The sequence below is a fragment of the Gouania willdenowi genome, chromosome 10, assembly GCF_900634775.1.
Source record: "Gouania willdenowi chromosome 10, fGouWil2.1, whole genome shotgun sequence".
NCBI lineage: Eukaryota > Metazoa > Chordata > Actinopteri > Blenniiformes > Gobiesocidae > Gouania > Gouania willdenowi.
The window spans coordinates 3,652,807-3,669,197 of NC_041053.1; the positions used below are offsets into that span (position 1 = coordinate 3,652,807).

General features: G+C 40.0%; 1 protein-coding gene across 1 annotated transcript; it reads left to right on the plus strand.

The window, feature by feature from the left end:
- Positions 1–1,727: 1,727 nt before the first annotated feature.
- LOC114471588 (saxitoxin and tetrodotoxin-binding protein 1-like) lies at positions 1,728–3,933 on the plus strand. The gene is made up of 6 exons (XM_028460435.1): positions 1,728–1,921; positions 2,981–3,126; positions 3,193–3,278; positions 3,355–3,495; positions 3,597–3,716; positions 3,796–3,933. Exons 1-6 carry the CDS (start codon positions 1,811–1,813, stop codon positions 3,846–3,848), a joined length of 657 nt encoding a protein of 218 aa, XP_028316236.1. The 5' UTR covers positions 1,728–1,810; the 3' UTR covers positions 3,849–3,933.
- The last annotated feature ends 12,458 nt before the right edge of the window (positions 3,934–16,391 follow it).

Genomic DNA, 16,391 nt, shown 5'->3' on the forward strand with positions numbered 1-16,391 from the left:
AGAGACTGAGAATGAGATTAATGAGATACTCGTATTCCATCTCACACGTGCCTGGCAAATGCATAGCAACAGCAGACGTGTTGTCCTGAGCACCAGAAAAGACAATGAAAAGACAAAACATTAGGAGAAAAAATGGACTTGTACGCACATCAGGTCATCGTTAATCTTCCTGCAACTGATAAAAGATTACAACAAATCATAGAACACCAAGATAATGATGACATATTAAAAGTGAAACAATACTGCTGGAATGGCTGGCCCGACAAACACAAAAGTTAGGTTATCTCGGTCAGTCAATCAGAGTTACTTGAACTAGGGCAAGCCGCAAGGACCAAAGTTCAATATCATGGAAAAAAATAGAGTATTGAATGGGGAAATATAAGCGTGAGCAATGGGTCACACTCAAAGGGTGACGCTTGGCAGCTCTGTCACAGTCTAAAACTGAACCTGAGGACACCCCTGATTTGGTCCTGCAGAACAACCCGACACCTGAGGCACCGTCTGTCAGTCTTCGACTCTCGTCTTCTCCAAACAACCATCCTACAGGGAAACGATATCCAACCAGAGAGCAGCATTAGCTTCAGCAGCATTAGCTTCAGTAGCATTAGTAGCATCAGCTTCAGCAGCATTAGCTTCAGCAGCATCATCTTCAGCAGCATTAGCTTTAGCAGCATTAGCTTTGGCAGCATTAGCTTCAGCAGCATTAGCAGCATTAGATTCAGCAGCATTAGCTTTAGCAGCATTAGCTTCAGCAGCATTAGCTTCAGTAGCAATAGCAGCATTAGCTTCAGCAGCATTAGCTTCAGCAGCATTAGCTTTGGCAGCTAACTGTAATTCTGCCTTGGAGACCGATATAACGTTAAAAAAAAATCTTTCAAGGAATCAAAGCATCAACAAGTAAAATAATGTAAATCTCTATCTTTCTACACCGTCAGTCATGGCAGATACAAAATACAGTAAATAAAACATTCTACTATGAGCCAGATAGTAAAATAATAATCATTTTACCATCAAAAGCTTTGTCTCAGTGTTGTTTTTAAAAGGAAACCAATGTTCAGATGTTATAGTTTTTCAATAAAGCAAAAAAAAAAACAAATGCTTCAAAGTCACTGACAGATTTTTTTTTAGAAAAAGTCTGATTTCTGAGCTTTTTGCTCTGAAACTGGTGATTTGTGTGAAACTTGCTCTATTGAACAGCTGATTACAGAATAACTAAACAAGCTACAAAAGTTTTGGATTGGTTGACTTTTAAAGCCCAGGTTTGGGAGGATTTGTGCAGAATGTCCAGGTGTTGCTGTAAACCTTCTTTGGTTGGTGACGTGACCCGTGACTTAAAGGAAGTTTGGGATCACGGGAATTATTTTAAATAACCATGAAATATGAACTTAAATAACTTTTATCAGTACAAAAACTTTTTTAATATTGACCTTTTTTTTTTTAACCCAAACAAACTACGACACAGTGACGTCATGAACCCAGAACCGGAAGTAGCGCGCTCAATAGTCGTAATCTTAACATTAACATTTTGAACGTTTAGCTTCACCAAATTACTCCAAAATAACAGATACACACATTTGAGGGATTTGGAACCTGTTGACTAAGTTTCAGGTTGAACTCTCACACACACACACACACACACACACACACACACACACACACACACACACACTACAGTAGTCAATGTTGTGTTGGGGTTTAAACAGTGAACAAAATATTTACCAGGTCGATGGTGTTCAGGGTCCAAATGCCAATGCTGCACGCGTGTGTGTTATAAGAAGACACACAGACACACACACACACAGACGCAGACATGGAGCTGATCCTGAGAGCTGCTGTTCTGCTGCTGCTGCTGTCCAGATGTGAGGCTGCAGAGGAAACATGTGGACTGACAGGACAAGTCAAAGAGGGACACCTGGACAAGGTACACACACACACACACACACACACACACACACACCACACACACTGTCATAGAAGATGATTTTTGATAAGAATAAAGGTTCATTATCACATGACCAGGTAGTACTAGGTTATTGGAACAGAAAAGTTAAGCAATCCAGCCATATTCAGAAGATAACTCACCGCAAGATATAAGGATGTTTGTTTTCCAGCACGGAGATAGGAGGCAAACACCGCGCCAGCTCAATTAGGAAGGAAGGAAAAAAAAAAAACATGTATGAACAAGGCTGTCCACAAAAAGTTATCTGTTAGAGGAGGATCCGGACCCTGATGGATGTGCTGATGCAATCGTTCCCTTGTAGAACCTTTCCGCTGACTCCGGTGTGTTAAATATGTGCCTCTCGTTGTTGAACGTGACCTGCAGCTGTGCAGGGAATAAGAGACCATAGCGGACATCGGCGGCACGAAGCTTCTGTTTAATACTGGCAAAGGCTGCTATCTGCTTTGTGGTAGTGGATTGCAGAGTACACATGGAAGACTGGGTCTCATTCCTAAATGACTCTATAAGCTTAGCAACGGAGGAAAGAGAGGGTTCTTCATGGCCTTCGTCATCGCCGTTTTGGGGTTGATTAGCACTAGCCTTATCGGTGGTCCATGCTGGCCGGCTCTTCTCTGCTCGTTCATGCCGAGAACTACCCTTTCCCGTCATCCCGTATACTTGAATCATGAAAACGCGGGCAGAATTGTAGGTTAGAATGTAGTTTGCTAAAGATTATTCACAAAATATACAGGAGCTGGTCAGGACGCGTCTACTCCCTATCCATGCTCAACAGCGCCCCCCTAGTACTAGGTTATTGATTACTACATGTATCAGGTTATTGATTATGTTAATAAATCTTGTCATCTGTGTGAGGTGATGAAAGAAAGATATTGACTGATGTCTAGATCATTGAAACACCAGCATTAAAAGTTCTATGCTGACAATGTGTAGTAATTGTGTGTGTGTGTGTGTGTGTGTGTGTGTGTGTGTGTGTGTGTGTGTGTGTGTGTGTGTGTGTGTGTGTGTGTGTGTGTGTTGCAGGTGCTGGGTGTGCGTTGGGTGATGGTGAGGGCCTTTTCTGACTTTGAGAATGGTTTGGCTGTGCTGAGGAAATCTCAGAGCACAGTGTTGTTGATGGAGATGATGGAGGACAACGTGACGGTGGCGTGCGTGGAGAGAAATGTGGAGTACGTGTCACATGACTGAATGGAGGCGTGGCCTGTGGTGGTGCTGATGTGTGTGATGTGTTGCAGGGCGGAGAAGTGCTTGGTGTTTTACACCAACATGACTACACCTGAGGACAAGACGTCCAATCACACGCTGGTGCTGATGAACACTGGTGAGGGTCACATGACCTATGACCTGTTGTTGACGTGTTTTTCCTGTGTTAATAATCTGTTGTTGGCGTGTTCCAGGTGTGGAGGCTAACGACACCAGCTGCATTCCCTATGAGGACCAGGGGAAATACGACATTTACTCGTCATGTGACGACTGTATGACGCTGATCTATCACATGACCTGGGACAACGTCCATTGTAGAATGCTTCAGTTCTTCAGTAGGACACAAACACACAAGAAACCCACCACAACACACCAACCATGACTGACACACTCCCTGTGTGTGTGTGTGTGTGTGTGTGTGTGTATGTGTGTGCAGGACGGGAGGGGAAACACACAGACTCAGAGGAACTGAAAGCGTCTGAGCAGCAAAACATGGAAACGGCCAAATGTCTGAAGTTCAACACGGAGTATCATTTCACCTACAATGGGACAGCAGGTTAGAGCAGGCCACGCCCCTTTACACACTCCTGTCAGTGTTCACTACACCCTCTGTGTGTTTCTGTGTGTGTGTGTAGGTTTCTGTGAGAAGAATAAGGTCCATCGAGGTGATGAGTGTTTCCTGTCCTGAGGTGTTACCGTCAGGCCTTCACTGACTGTGGGAATCTCACACTCTGATGTTCACGTGACTAAATAAAAACAGTGAAACAGAAAAACACATAGGTGTGATTATTTGGTGTTAAAGTGTCTAAAAACATCTGAAAAAGTAACGGTCTTTTAGATGTTTTAGTTGGATGTTGTTATGGTAGTGGCTTAGCACATGCACAACCCAGGAGCGCACCCTTGTGGCGGGGAGGGTTTACTGTTTGGCGTTTGGAGATGTTGGTGAATAAATGGCTGCTAGCACTTCCACCCGGAGTCGTCTCGGTCTCAATGATTAAACCATAAAAGCGGAGCTGTTTATGATAAGTAGGGATGCGCATCATTAACCGGTTTCATTTGGGAACCGGTTCTTAGTCAAACGATTCTTTGGAATCGCTATCAAAAATACTTTATGATTCTGCTATCGATTGTTCCCGGGCTGCGCTGCCACTGTAAACAAACGCACCCCACTTGCAGATTTGTGATGACGTCACACACAAGCTGCTACAGAGCAGAGCTGAGCTGCTTCATGTGATGCTGTAGAAAAGGCCCCAAAGTTAAAGATAGATAAGTACTGTTGTGTATGGAGATCTTTTTTATCTATGTCTGATGTGTGAGGAATATGTTATTCACCACTGTTAACACCAGAGCTGAGTTTACTCATGTGAGATCAGATCAGTATTATGTTCCAAATGGGTGTTACGCAGAAAGCTGTTGACGAGCTGACTAGTGGCTTCGACGGTGAAATAATAAGTTAACTAGAAGTTAGAAGTTAGTTGAGAACACCTGCTTTATGCTCCCATGCCATTGAACTTGTATTGTTGAATTTTTTGGAAAGGTAAAAAGTTCATGCAATACTGACATAAAAAGTCGATCCTTATATATAAAAATGCTATTTCATTTCCTCAGTTTGTATTCAGACAAGAGACAATCTCCGCCTACCTTTGAATCTCCGCCTACCTTTGACTATAATAATAAACAAGGATATAATCGTCAACTTATGCAAGCATAGTCAAGGCCAAGTAGCTTAGGAAAGGCTAACACTTAACACGTTCATTGTTAAGAATCACAGCGTCTTTGGTAAACCTGTCTTCTTATGTGACTATGATGCAGAAGACTAGACTGTAGCAGTAGCGTTGTTTGGCTCTGGATCATCAGTAGCATTCATATGATGTCAAAGACTGGGTTTTATGGTGGGAGAGTTCTTGGGTCCGTTTTACTGTGACGCAACGATGTGGCTCCAACTTGGCTCTTGGTCAATGTAAAACCATACGTTCTTAACGGGATTAGCTAAACAAAAGGAGAAGGTGAGCGTGAGACACAGCCTTACACTCCTGCTCGGGCTCTGAGGTCTGTAGATCAGTATCTGTTGATGGTTCCTCGCACTTGTTTCCGGACCAGAGGAGACAGATCTTTCCAGGCTGTTGCTCACATGCTTTGGAACGATCTCCCGCTCTCTCTGCGTTCGATTGTCTCTGTTGACACCTTCAAAAGCCAACCAACTATTTTTGTGCTGTTATGATTTTATGTTGTCTTGGCCTTTTATAATGTGTGTACTTTTTTCATTCTAAACTGTGTATTTGGTGGATTTTTGATTTTAAGCTGTGTTGTGAAGCACTTTTTGGCTTTTTTGTCTGTGAAAGGTGCTTTACAAATTAATGTTACAGTACCAGAGCTGGCAGCATGACAGTACCCCCTCTATAAGCTTCCCCACCAGGCGTCCAACCAGATTTAACATCCTTAGCCCCAGCCACTTTTCACCAGAAATCACATATCCAAACCAAATAATGTTTTTCTAAGCTACTACATGACCTACATGGCTATTTTTTGTATTTTATATTTTATTTATTTATTTATTTATTTATTTATTTATTTATTTTTTCATAATGGAGTAGGACTTTTAGTGGTTACAAATGGTGACATTTCAGAAATATTTGATACTGTGACAATAAATCATGTTTTAAATACAGAAATCTGTAGCTCGCCCCCAAATATAAAGCCAATTATCATTATTGAAGGCTGTAAAAGCAGAAAAAATTGAACTACTTTATGGACATCAACTACAGCTGAATTGAATTAAATCAATTGATTCAGCTCAGCATGTAGCTTCACGTAAGCTATTGTTATAGAGCTGTGTTTATTTTGTGACTCAAAGCAGTGGAGAAATGCAGAGTTTGCCGAGTTGTTGACTTTTCCCTCTTTGAACATAATGGCCTGGTGTGTGTGCTGTGGTCTTTTGTTCTGAATGTGGGTTGGCTACAGTTTTAGCTGAGTTTCTTAGGATTATGGAGAGGCATAGAATATGTGATTTAATTAGGCAAGACCAAGGCAACAAGGCCATAGTGGGTGGAAAGTGAGGGTTTCCGGAGAAGGGAACACGAAACTTGGACGACGATCGATTCTCACATGACCTTGGAATCAAACTGAAACAAACTAACACAAATGAGGAGCGTTAGTCAGGGCTCAGTCCATTGTTTTTGGTTCCTCCTTTGTACAGTGAACTGAGCGGACGCGAGAAGCACACACACACACACACAAAGTTGAAAGTTGTGATAGTTAAAGTACAGTCGTCTCCATGTGACGTGCTGAGCACATCCCAGCCTGCGGACTCCAGGCAGCCCCACAGGGAGTCTTTGGCCTTCTATGTCCACCTCCTCACAGTCCTTGTGGTCATAAGTGGCCTCTGCACCACTGGTACATACTCTAGAGTTATTTTTATGCCTGTCTTGAGCTCAAAGTTCCATCAAGCCAAAAAAAAGTAGGTCATTTACTGCTTCCCACATTATGAGGACATCCACGTCCTCAAGGATAGTAAGTCACTGTCTATTATCTGCTGCCGTACAATGACATGTCCGCATGGCCCTAGGACATACCAGCCGTTTAAGATATTCATTGTTTAGTCTTGGGGGAATTGAGAATATTCTAAAAACCCAAGGATGCAATTGAGCAAACTCCAACAGGCAAACAAAAGGAAAAATAAAGGAATCTAGTTGCTTGTAGCAGTCCGCGCAAAGGGTCTGTAACCTTTCGAGTGTTACCCATTTCTCTCCATATTACTGTATATTATATTATTATTCTATTCAACCCATTTGTGCTATTTTCATTCATTAATATAAAAGCAGTAAATGGTTTGGTGAGCATAGAAGTTGGGGTTCATTGGCCACCAAAGCACCTAAAATGACCAAAAAACAGGTTTAACCATGTCAGAGCTTACACAGAACAATCTGTGTGTATGAGTGTTGTGGAAGCTTTTTTTCCCTCAGGTAATGGAGTAGAAAAGGTGTTTTAACCAAGTTGTACTTACATACTACTCATACTAAGTGTGACGTCTAAATGAGTATGTGGTGCGTTCACATTAGATAGTATGAAAAGATTGAGTAGGTGAGAAATACCAGGATGTATACTATATGGGGATATTTTATCCTCATATAGTTATTGATTTGTGCTGCCTGTTCATAACAAGTAGTTATAAGCAGCATCTCGAGACTTAATGCTTTCAGGTTTTCTTTTGTTTATAAACTGGGTTTTTCGATCAGATATGTATAAATATCTGGTCATTGAACATCATGCCAGGAGCACACATCGAATGACCACTTGTTTTCAGGAATACTGCATGGGTGCCACAATCGTTCACCTGTACTTAAAGTGAGTTTATTTAAATAAACAACCGCGTCTTCAGGTGACAAGCTTTCTACATACTATGAACTAATTTTGAGCCTTAATAGTGGTTGTAAACTCCACTGTTGCGGGCATGTGAATGTTGTAGAATGTGTTATCAAGAGCTTTATTATTTGGGTTTAAAGGTCATTTGCCCTGCCCCCGTCCCGGGTCTGATTTGTTTAGATAGTGATTGGAATGACAATTACAACATAGCCATAGAGAGAGGACAATAGCTGTAGTTTACATGTTGGGTGTATTGGTTCACCTGGTCATTAGTAGGACTAGGTGATTGGATGATTAGAACTCATAATGTGTCAAGGCTGAGGTTACGATTTAGGACTGTCATCAAAGACTTCTCAGTAGTTACATTTCCCATTAATCTTGACTATTTTCATCCTGTGTATGTATAGGATGTTCTGTTCATCTGCTGGGATTACAACAAGGTAGAATGCATTTGTATTCATCAGGATATATATTTGATGTTGTTGCTGCGCCAATGCAAACATGGAGTGGATAGAAACAGACATAGATGATCAAAATTAGTACAGAGTTCTTAAGGGATAGTAAACAACATGTAAATGTGGAAGAAAGAGTGGCTTTTTAATTTAAAAATAGAAATATTGAAGCTCCTTTAGTGGTATAAGGGTTTGCAGGGGTTGTGTGATGTGTGTTGTGCACGAGTGCAGAATCTAATTGGTGCTCTGTCACCAGAGGAGGCTTCAACACAGCGTTGACCTTTTATTAAAATCAAGGAGCTTCAATTAAAACAGAATCCTTGTGAGTCGGTAAAAGACACCACATGGACTTAAAGTTAGTATCCACCAACTCTCTGTGGTCTCGATTATTAATCCAGATGTGAAATCTAGATTAATAACCTGCCTTTATCATCAGGCCAGGTGTGGTCACTTCTATTTTAAGGTCTTTAATTAGGAATGGATGGAATAGAAGGGTGCTGTTATCAGCACATCAACAGATTACGCTTCGCTTCTTCTTTCTTTATGGCGAGGATTTTCCCTTGAGTCTATAGGATGTAATTCTCCAAAGACTCAAACTGCACAATCTTTTAATAAACCCCAAAGCAATTTGCAGAGCCTTTAGCTCAAGTCATCATCTAGCTCATCAAGGACCCAATAACAACAGCGGCAAAAAACGATTCTCTCAACCTTGAGTATTGATTTTTTTTTTTTTTTCTTTTTTCCGTGTATTGATTTGAAAGCATGGCTACAGGGTCAAAGGTCGCATCTCTATCCTTTTTTTTTATAGAGAGCACTATGTGTAATTAAATGCACTTCACAATATAAACAGAATGATTAAGTTTCTCATTACCTCATTAACAAACACCAGCAAGCCATATTAACAGACATGTTCCAACAGATACCCTTTGATTTCAGAAATTTCATATATCAATTATTAAAGTTATATTATCCTTCACAGTTTTCCATCTTGTTACAAGTTAAGGAGAAAAAATAAGAAAATAAAAGCTTGTTTATAAGGCGTAGGGAATTTGAAGTAGTTTACCATTTTGTCACAGATTTTGTAATGATATATATAATAACATGATAGCATTCCCTGTCTCTCACGGACGATTCAGTTTTCCTCTTCCTGGCTGCTCAGCAAAAACGTTTAAAGAAAATAACCAAACATGACATCATTCCTGTGGTCAGACTAAAAAGATTTGTGTAAGAAAGGCCTAGTGGATAGGCTCAAAAAATACTCTGTTTCCAAAAATGCAGTCAGTGTATTTATTTAGAGTGAAAAAAGTGCAGCAGTATTTACAGTGCAGGCCTGAAGAAAAATAAATCACATCCAACTGGCAAAACTGGGAAAATGTGAAAACAAATGACGACTGAGCTCTACACAAAACTCTGTACAAACTTTGCTCCACAACCTGACAGCTCTGACACCAACCACTAACCCCTCAGAAGGCCTCCAGCCTCCTCTTATATAGGACTGAGGGGAAGGTTCCAAAGCACATGGTCTAGGGTCAAATCAATTAACTCCTCTAGACACAATGAAATACTGCAAAATGCATTGGATGTGAGACCACCAGTGTTGTACTAGTTACTTCATTCACAAAGTAACTTAGTTACTATTTTGATTACTTACACTAAATAATAGTGGTTAAGGAAGATGGCTTGTATACAGAAGGTCAGCGGTTTGAATCCCTCCTACCCCATACCGCTCCTGTATTACATTGTTTTGGATAAAAGCTTCTGATAAATGAAATGTTATTGTATCCAACACTACAGTTTCTAATCATTTACATTCACAATATGAAACGCTGTTCAGTATTAGTCTTTACAAACACCTCTACCTCCTCATGTGCTGTGGCAGCCTCCTCTTGCCATGGTGGAAGGTCATCAACAAAGTGGCCTAGCACATCCATCTCGGCCTCTTTCTCATCCTCCTGTGGTGCGTGAACCCCTCGTCAGAGCAATACGCTAGGAACATCTCTTTCTTTTTGCCGGGTAACTTATAGCACTACCGCCTCTCCTGTGGCCGGGATCGCGGGATAGGCTTTGTATCTATGGCGTGTCAGAACAATACCCCAGGCACTGGCTGTGAGAAACACTTTTCTCTCTCTCTTCCTTGTGAAGTAAACAGCAACCCAGAGAGAAAACTCTCTCCTACACTTGGTAAGTGGCAATGCTGTTTTCCAACACACAAAAACACCAACCTGCTCTCATGGAATCAAAATGATCAGTGACAGTGTGGTGCACAGGTGCTCTTATACCGTCATTAGCCACTTCACAGGTGGATGGTCTTAAATTAATTATCCACAACATCACCTGACCCTGGGGTCAGCCCCATACATATGAAACATGTAGTGGAGAGATAGTCTCGATACGATAGAGAACACTTTTTATTATACTATTACATTTGTTTCTGGATTAAAACTATACTTGTCACGTTTCAGACTCTTGGATGAGGACCCAAGCGTAGAGAGAGAATCAAGCTGCAGGCAGGCGTAACGTTCATAGATTCAGTCCATGTTTATTGTAGAACAAACAATAACTCAAATCTGAAAAAGGCACAAGGAGTCACGAGGAAAAGAGGGAGCAGGGTAAAAATGTAGCAGGACACGAGGAGGTTGACATTCACAATGATCTGTGTCCAAACACTCAGCTAAATAGTGAGGGAGGCTTGATTGGGAACAGGCTACACCTGGGTGCCAAACATGAGAGTACCACGTGCTGTGAATTTCACTCATCTAGGAGCTAAAAGGCCTTTGCACGTCTCATAGAACCTACTAACATAGGTCAGGCATTTCCCTTCCAGGTTTCTCTGAGACAGTGCAAAGGCCTTTTGGCTCCTAGATGAGTGAAAATCACGGCACATACTACTCTTGGGTCCTAGATCATGTCTGTAAAATTTGGTGGCTGTAGCCTGAGTAGAAATGTTGAAGCTGGATTTTGAATCAAGTCACAGATGCTCTATGTTCCCAATTTCACAAGTTGATTTTTTTTTTTTTCTTTAAACCGAGGAAGTAAAATTTTTAGTATGTGTTTCTTCCATCCCTAAGGGTCACATCTGTGGTGTTTTTATCCTTATCCGTACAGGGCGTGGCAATTTCAATCAAGACAGGAAGTTAAGCATCATTACTTTGTCAGATTTGCTACAAATAAGATGAGATATATAGAATATAATCACATTTCTGCTAGAAACCAATAATTAAACTATGGAGCCCCCACTACCTTCCTGTAGCTACTTCATGTTTGGGAGGGGTTCATGAAATGAGGCCATCATTATATGATAACATGATTCTCAGAGACCTCATAGTTCAAGTTTCAGGTCTGTATCTCTTGTAGAGACGTTATAAGAGCAAAAGAGCAACAGGGTCAAAAGGACAACAGGCTTTAAGTTAGCGCTAGGCCTCAAAGAGCTAAGTGGGATTTTTGGAGCCCCTTAAACATGTGTCTTTGTTCCAACACTAACAGCATGAACAAGGAAAGTGACTCCATGTCATTTTCACACATTAAGAACCAATAGTTTAACTCGTTTCATAGCATGTTCCAATGAACACTGACACCTGCTATTAGCATAGATGCTATTTGAGCTAACAAAAGCCTCATTTCCTGATATGTGATTATTCTATAACTAAATCCCAATAGTGTAGGACATTTTTAGACAGGTTTTAATCAGACAATTTTTGCATTGTTTTTGAATATTTTCAAGAGAATTAGTAAATGTAAAAAACATGGCTTTGTCTTATATATCTACACTTGGGAATTAAAAGCTTTGCCAAAATCAACATTGAGTTATACAAATAGTCTTCATTATTTTAATAAGCCTCTAAACAGAATCCTGACCCAAAACCAAATATTGTAATGAAATCTAAAACATTTTTGTGATTACATGTAAAAAAAGAAAAAAGACTGAACTGTCTCACAGGTACAGGAACAAAAGTAACAAAATAACAGTTACTCAAATGAATATTAAACATTTGATGTGAGGAATCATCACACAGGTATAAATTATTTAACATTGAATGTATTTTCTTTAGACTTTGGAGCGTTTGGCAAACACATATCTTGTCCCAATAACCTGAACATTTCTTCAATTATTTATTAACTAGTACAGTGCCCGTTGGAAGTATGCATTCATGTGGGAGCATAAGGGGTATATTTGCGGGTCCAATTTTCCTGGTTTTAATTCTATGGGACATGGGCATGACTTCATCATCACTTTTATATTTTTCTGTTTGGTGTATTTTCCTGTAACATGTTTTTTGGAGTCATGTGTATTTTTGCATCTTTCTGTTGTCTTTTTGTGCATAAATGTTTGCTCTTTTTTTTAATTTACATTTTTTTGTAATGTATGTTTTTTGGGGTCATGTGTATTTTTGTATCTTTCTGTTGTGTTTTTGTGCATTTTTTGTATAATTATTGTTTTGTTGCCATTGTCGTGTGATTCAGGAGTGATTTTGTGTATTTTTTGTGTAAATTTTTAGTTTTCTGTATTTTTAGTATAAATATTTTGTTTTGTGTATTTTGAGCCATTTTCATATTTTTATTGTATTTTTCTGTAATGAATGTTTTTTTAAGTCATCATTATGTGTATTTGTGTATCTTTCTGTTGTCTTTTTGTGAATTTTTTGTATAATTATTGTTTTTTGTTGCCATTGTAGTGTGATTCTGGAGTAATTTTGTGTATTTTAGTTTTTTTTTTTTGGTGTAGTTTTGTGCATTTCTGTTGTCATTTTAGTGTATTGTTTGTATAAGTATTTAGTTTAGTGTATTTTGAGTCATTTTCATATTTTTGTTGTCGTTTGGTGTATTTTTCTGTAATATACGTTTTTTCTCTTTCACACACGTGCATGAAGAGAAATTTGTAGCTTTCAACACAGCAGCCATTGCCGTCAATCACTTCCTAGTGAGGTCCGTCCGGTCTAAATAGCGTACGGTCAAACTAATGTTTCGCCAAATAAGGAACAGTCAAAATATACTTTTTTCTCAAAAGAGAAGTCCACAGGAGTGAGATCAGGGCCAAACTCAGCTGACACGCACTGGAAGAGAGCTGTGCAGTGAAATAGATTCAGTGCCCGTCAGAAGTATGCATTCATGTGGGAGCTAAAGTAGAGTTATTTATGGCCAAATGAGTATGTGTTTGAAGGTTGGATGTACAAAGAGGTGTACATACTCTGTACTCTGTAGTGTTATAAAGGGGTTTATTTGCTGGTGCAAAATAAAACAGCGTGTGCGATTTCCCTGATTTAATTGTATGGGACATGAACATGACAAATGTGTTTGTTGTTGTTTTTTTTTACTCACTTTCATGATTTTTTGTTTGGTGTATTTTTCTGTAATGTATGTTTTTTGGAGTCGAAACAAAACGTAACGCTCCAAACTACATGAGTGAGTAAGTAAATTAAAGTATTACCTACAATTCGGCTGTCTTTTTTTAAGAAACAAAAATCATTTTTTTACCTTTGAACCGAGTGGTCAGAGCTTAGCTTCCATGCACGACACCGCAGATAATCTACAGTTTTCCCAGATGGAGTATAAAACAGGTTGAGGTCAATACCGACACTAGTGAAACAGCGCGTTATTGAACAACAGTTACTGTATATGGTTTAAACAATGGGAAACGTGTCTGCAAAAGACTCACCAGTGGCTGATGGTTTCAAATGATCTATTCAGAGAGCTCACGTGTCTGAGACGCTAATGATAGCATGGCACAGGAGGAAGTGGAGTCTGCCGTGGCTCACACACACAAACATCAGTGACTCACATCAGGCCCAATAAGTGAGACTTAAGAGCTTTGATAGTATATCAGTGCAAGCACGGCGGCTCACATGCTCCTCTCCCCTCTCCGGAATAAAAAAAATAAAAAAAAATCTTCTTCTCTCTCACTTGTGTTTACAGTCAGTGTCTGCTTGGCTGTCTGTGCAGCGATTGGCTCTGGCCGCACACGTGACTCTTGCTCGTGTGAGGAGCTGTGCAGTGAAATAGATATAGATGATGCGCTAGCGCCCCCTAACACCCTGAGGTCAAAAGTTGAATAGTTTTTATTTCAGGGCCGTCCAGAAGTGAAATAAAATTAAAATAAACATTTTGAAATGACCAAATTACTCCAAAATAACAGATACACACACTCGGGGTATTTGAAACCTGGATAAATTTACAATGTTACAGCAGCACTCACTCAGTGCAAAATTAGATTAGATAAAATCATAAAAGCCAAAAAGAGCCAGCAACATTAACATGTATGTCTGTATACACTGTATGAAGACTAACTTGCACGCGGTGCATATAAGGATGGACATGTTATTGCACATGTGGTCCCATAAATTATTATTATTTCAATGCAAATCAAAATAAAAAAAAATAAAAATACATATAAGATCCGGTGGTGATGACATAATTATTGCCCAAGAGTTAGGGAAGAATTGTCCGGTTTGTGGGTGTGTTTTGCGATCTGCTAGGAGCAGTCTGACTGCAGCAGGAAGGAAGGACCTCTGGTATCTCTATTTCAGACACCACGGGTGGTGAAGCCTGTCACTGAAGGAGCTGCCCAGTGCTGCTACAGTACCATGCAGGGGGTAGGAGGTGTTCTCCATCATAGATAGCTTTTCGTCACCCTCCTGTCTCCCACCACCTCAACAGGATCCAGGGGGCAGCCCAGGATAGAGCTGGCCTTCTTCACCAGTTTGTTCAGTCTGTTCCTGTCTGCAGCCGTGGTGCTGTTGCTCCAGCAGACCACTCCGTAAAAGATAACTGATGCCACCACTGAGTCGTGAAAGGTCCTCAGCAGTGCTCCCTGCACTCCGAAGGACCTGAATGTCCTCAGCAGGTGAAGGTTGCTCTGGCCTCTCCTGTAGAGAGCATGTGTGTTATCAGTCCAGTCCAGCTTATTGTTCAGGTGAAAACCCAGGTACTTATGAGTCCACTATCTCAATGTCCTTCCCCTGAATGTTCACTGGTATGGGGGAGATGGGTCTCTGCCTGCGAAAGTCCACCACCAGTTCTTTGGTTTTACCCGCGTTGATCAGGAGACAGTTCCGCTGGCACCAGTTCACAAAGTCCAGGTTGAGTTCTCTGAACTCCCTCTTGTCTCCATTGGTGATGAAGCTGACAATGGCAGAGTAGTCAGAGAATTCCTGCAGGTGACAGTTGGTCGTGTTGTGGGAGAAGTCTGCAGTATACAGGGTGAAAAGGAAAGGAGCCATAACTTTCTCTTTCTTCACCAGGATAAAACCAAAGTGATTTTATTTGGTCCAAAAGACCTTCGAGAGAAATTATCAGAGCAAATAGTGAATTGAATTGAATTGAATATAAAGCATGATGAATTAATGCCGAAACAACCAAACTACGGACCATATACATAAACCAAATGGATACTATGAAAGTTAAGGGTACATTTCTCACTAGAAATGTCATCAAAACAATTCTAAAGCAAAAATCTATCTCTAAATCTATCACTAAAATATACAAAATGTCTGCCATGTTTTTTACGTCAGCCCCTTGAAAAGTAGCTTACGGACCGTCGATAATGAACGCCAAAGGGGTACACCGTGCTTTGAATACTGACGCTAAAGGGATCTGACCGATCGTCAATATGTGACGAGTTGGGAGTGAGACTGTGTTGAAAAAGCAGTAAGAACAAAGTCTTTATTTAAGATATACTGTATATATACATACAGTATATGTAGAGAGAACAACACCTACAGATTTTACTTCATATAATCTATTAAAACATTATGAATCATTATTCTGATTTGATTTTTAATTTTGCATTTTCCAAATACTATAATTTTAGTCTTGTCAATGTTTAGGGACAACATATTTATATCAAGGTGACTTAAGTCTTCACTAGAACAGAATGGTATCATCTCCAATTAAAACATTTGATAGATTACATATTTCCCGTGAGCAAAATATACTGTACTGCTGTCATCAGCTTATAGCATGACACTCTCTGACACTTTACAGATATCATTCATATGCAGTCTAAACTACACAGAGCCTAACAAGAACCTATGTGGGACACTACATTTGATATTTGAATATATAGATCTGTGCTCACCAATTTACTCAGCTAGTTAAACATCATTACTCTATTATCATACCTTTCTAACTCTGCACATTGCTTCATTTGTGAACCATCAGGTCCCAGAACAACGGCCGCGTGTTGTTCTGGCAGTAAGTGAGAAACAAAAATGTCACGGAACTTTTGCTAACTAAAAGGGCGAATTATGTCACGTGAACACAAAACCAATGAACCAAAATGTTTAATAAAAGATGATGAGTCAGCATTAAAGAATCGCTTGTAACGGAGCACATACGTCTTTCACTCTGAGTGACAGCTGTAAAATCTGCCATGTTTCAGCACAAAGGACAGCGTGAAATCACCACTAATGTATCCATACATT

What these genes read in the sequence shown, in the direction of transcription:
- LOC114471588 (XM_028460435.1), top strand. Translation starts at nt 1,811, where the DNA reads ATGGAGCTGATCCTGAGAGCTGCTGTTCTGCTGCTGCTGCTGTCCAGA. An exon ending in TGCGTGGAGAGAAATGTGGA is followed by an intron (nt 3,127 to 3,192) that starts GTACGTGTCACA and finishes GATGTGTTGCAG; the next exon opens with GGCGGAGAAGTGCTTGGTGT. An exon ending in CACCTACAATGGGACAGCAG is followed by an intron (nt 3,717 to 3,795) that starts GTTAGAGCAGGC and finishes GTGTGTGTGTAG; the next exon opens with GTTTCTGTGAGAAGAATAAG.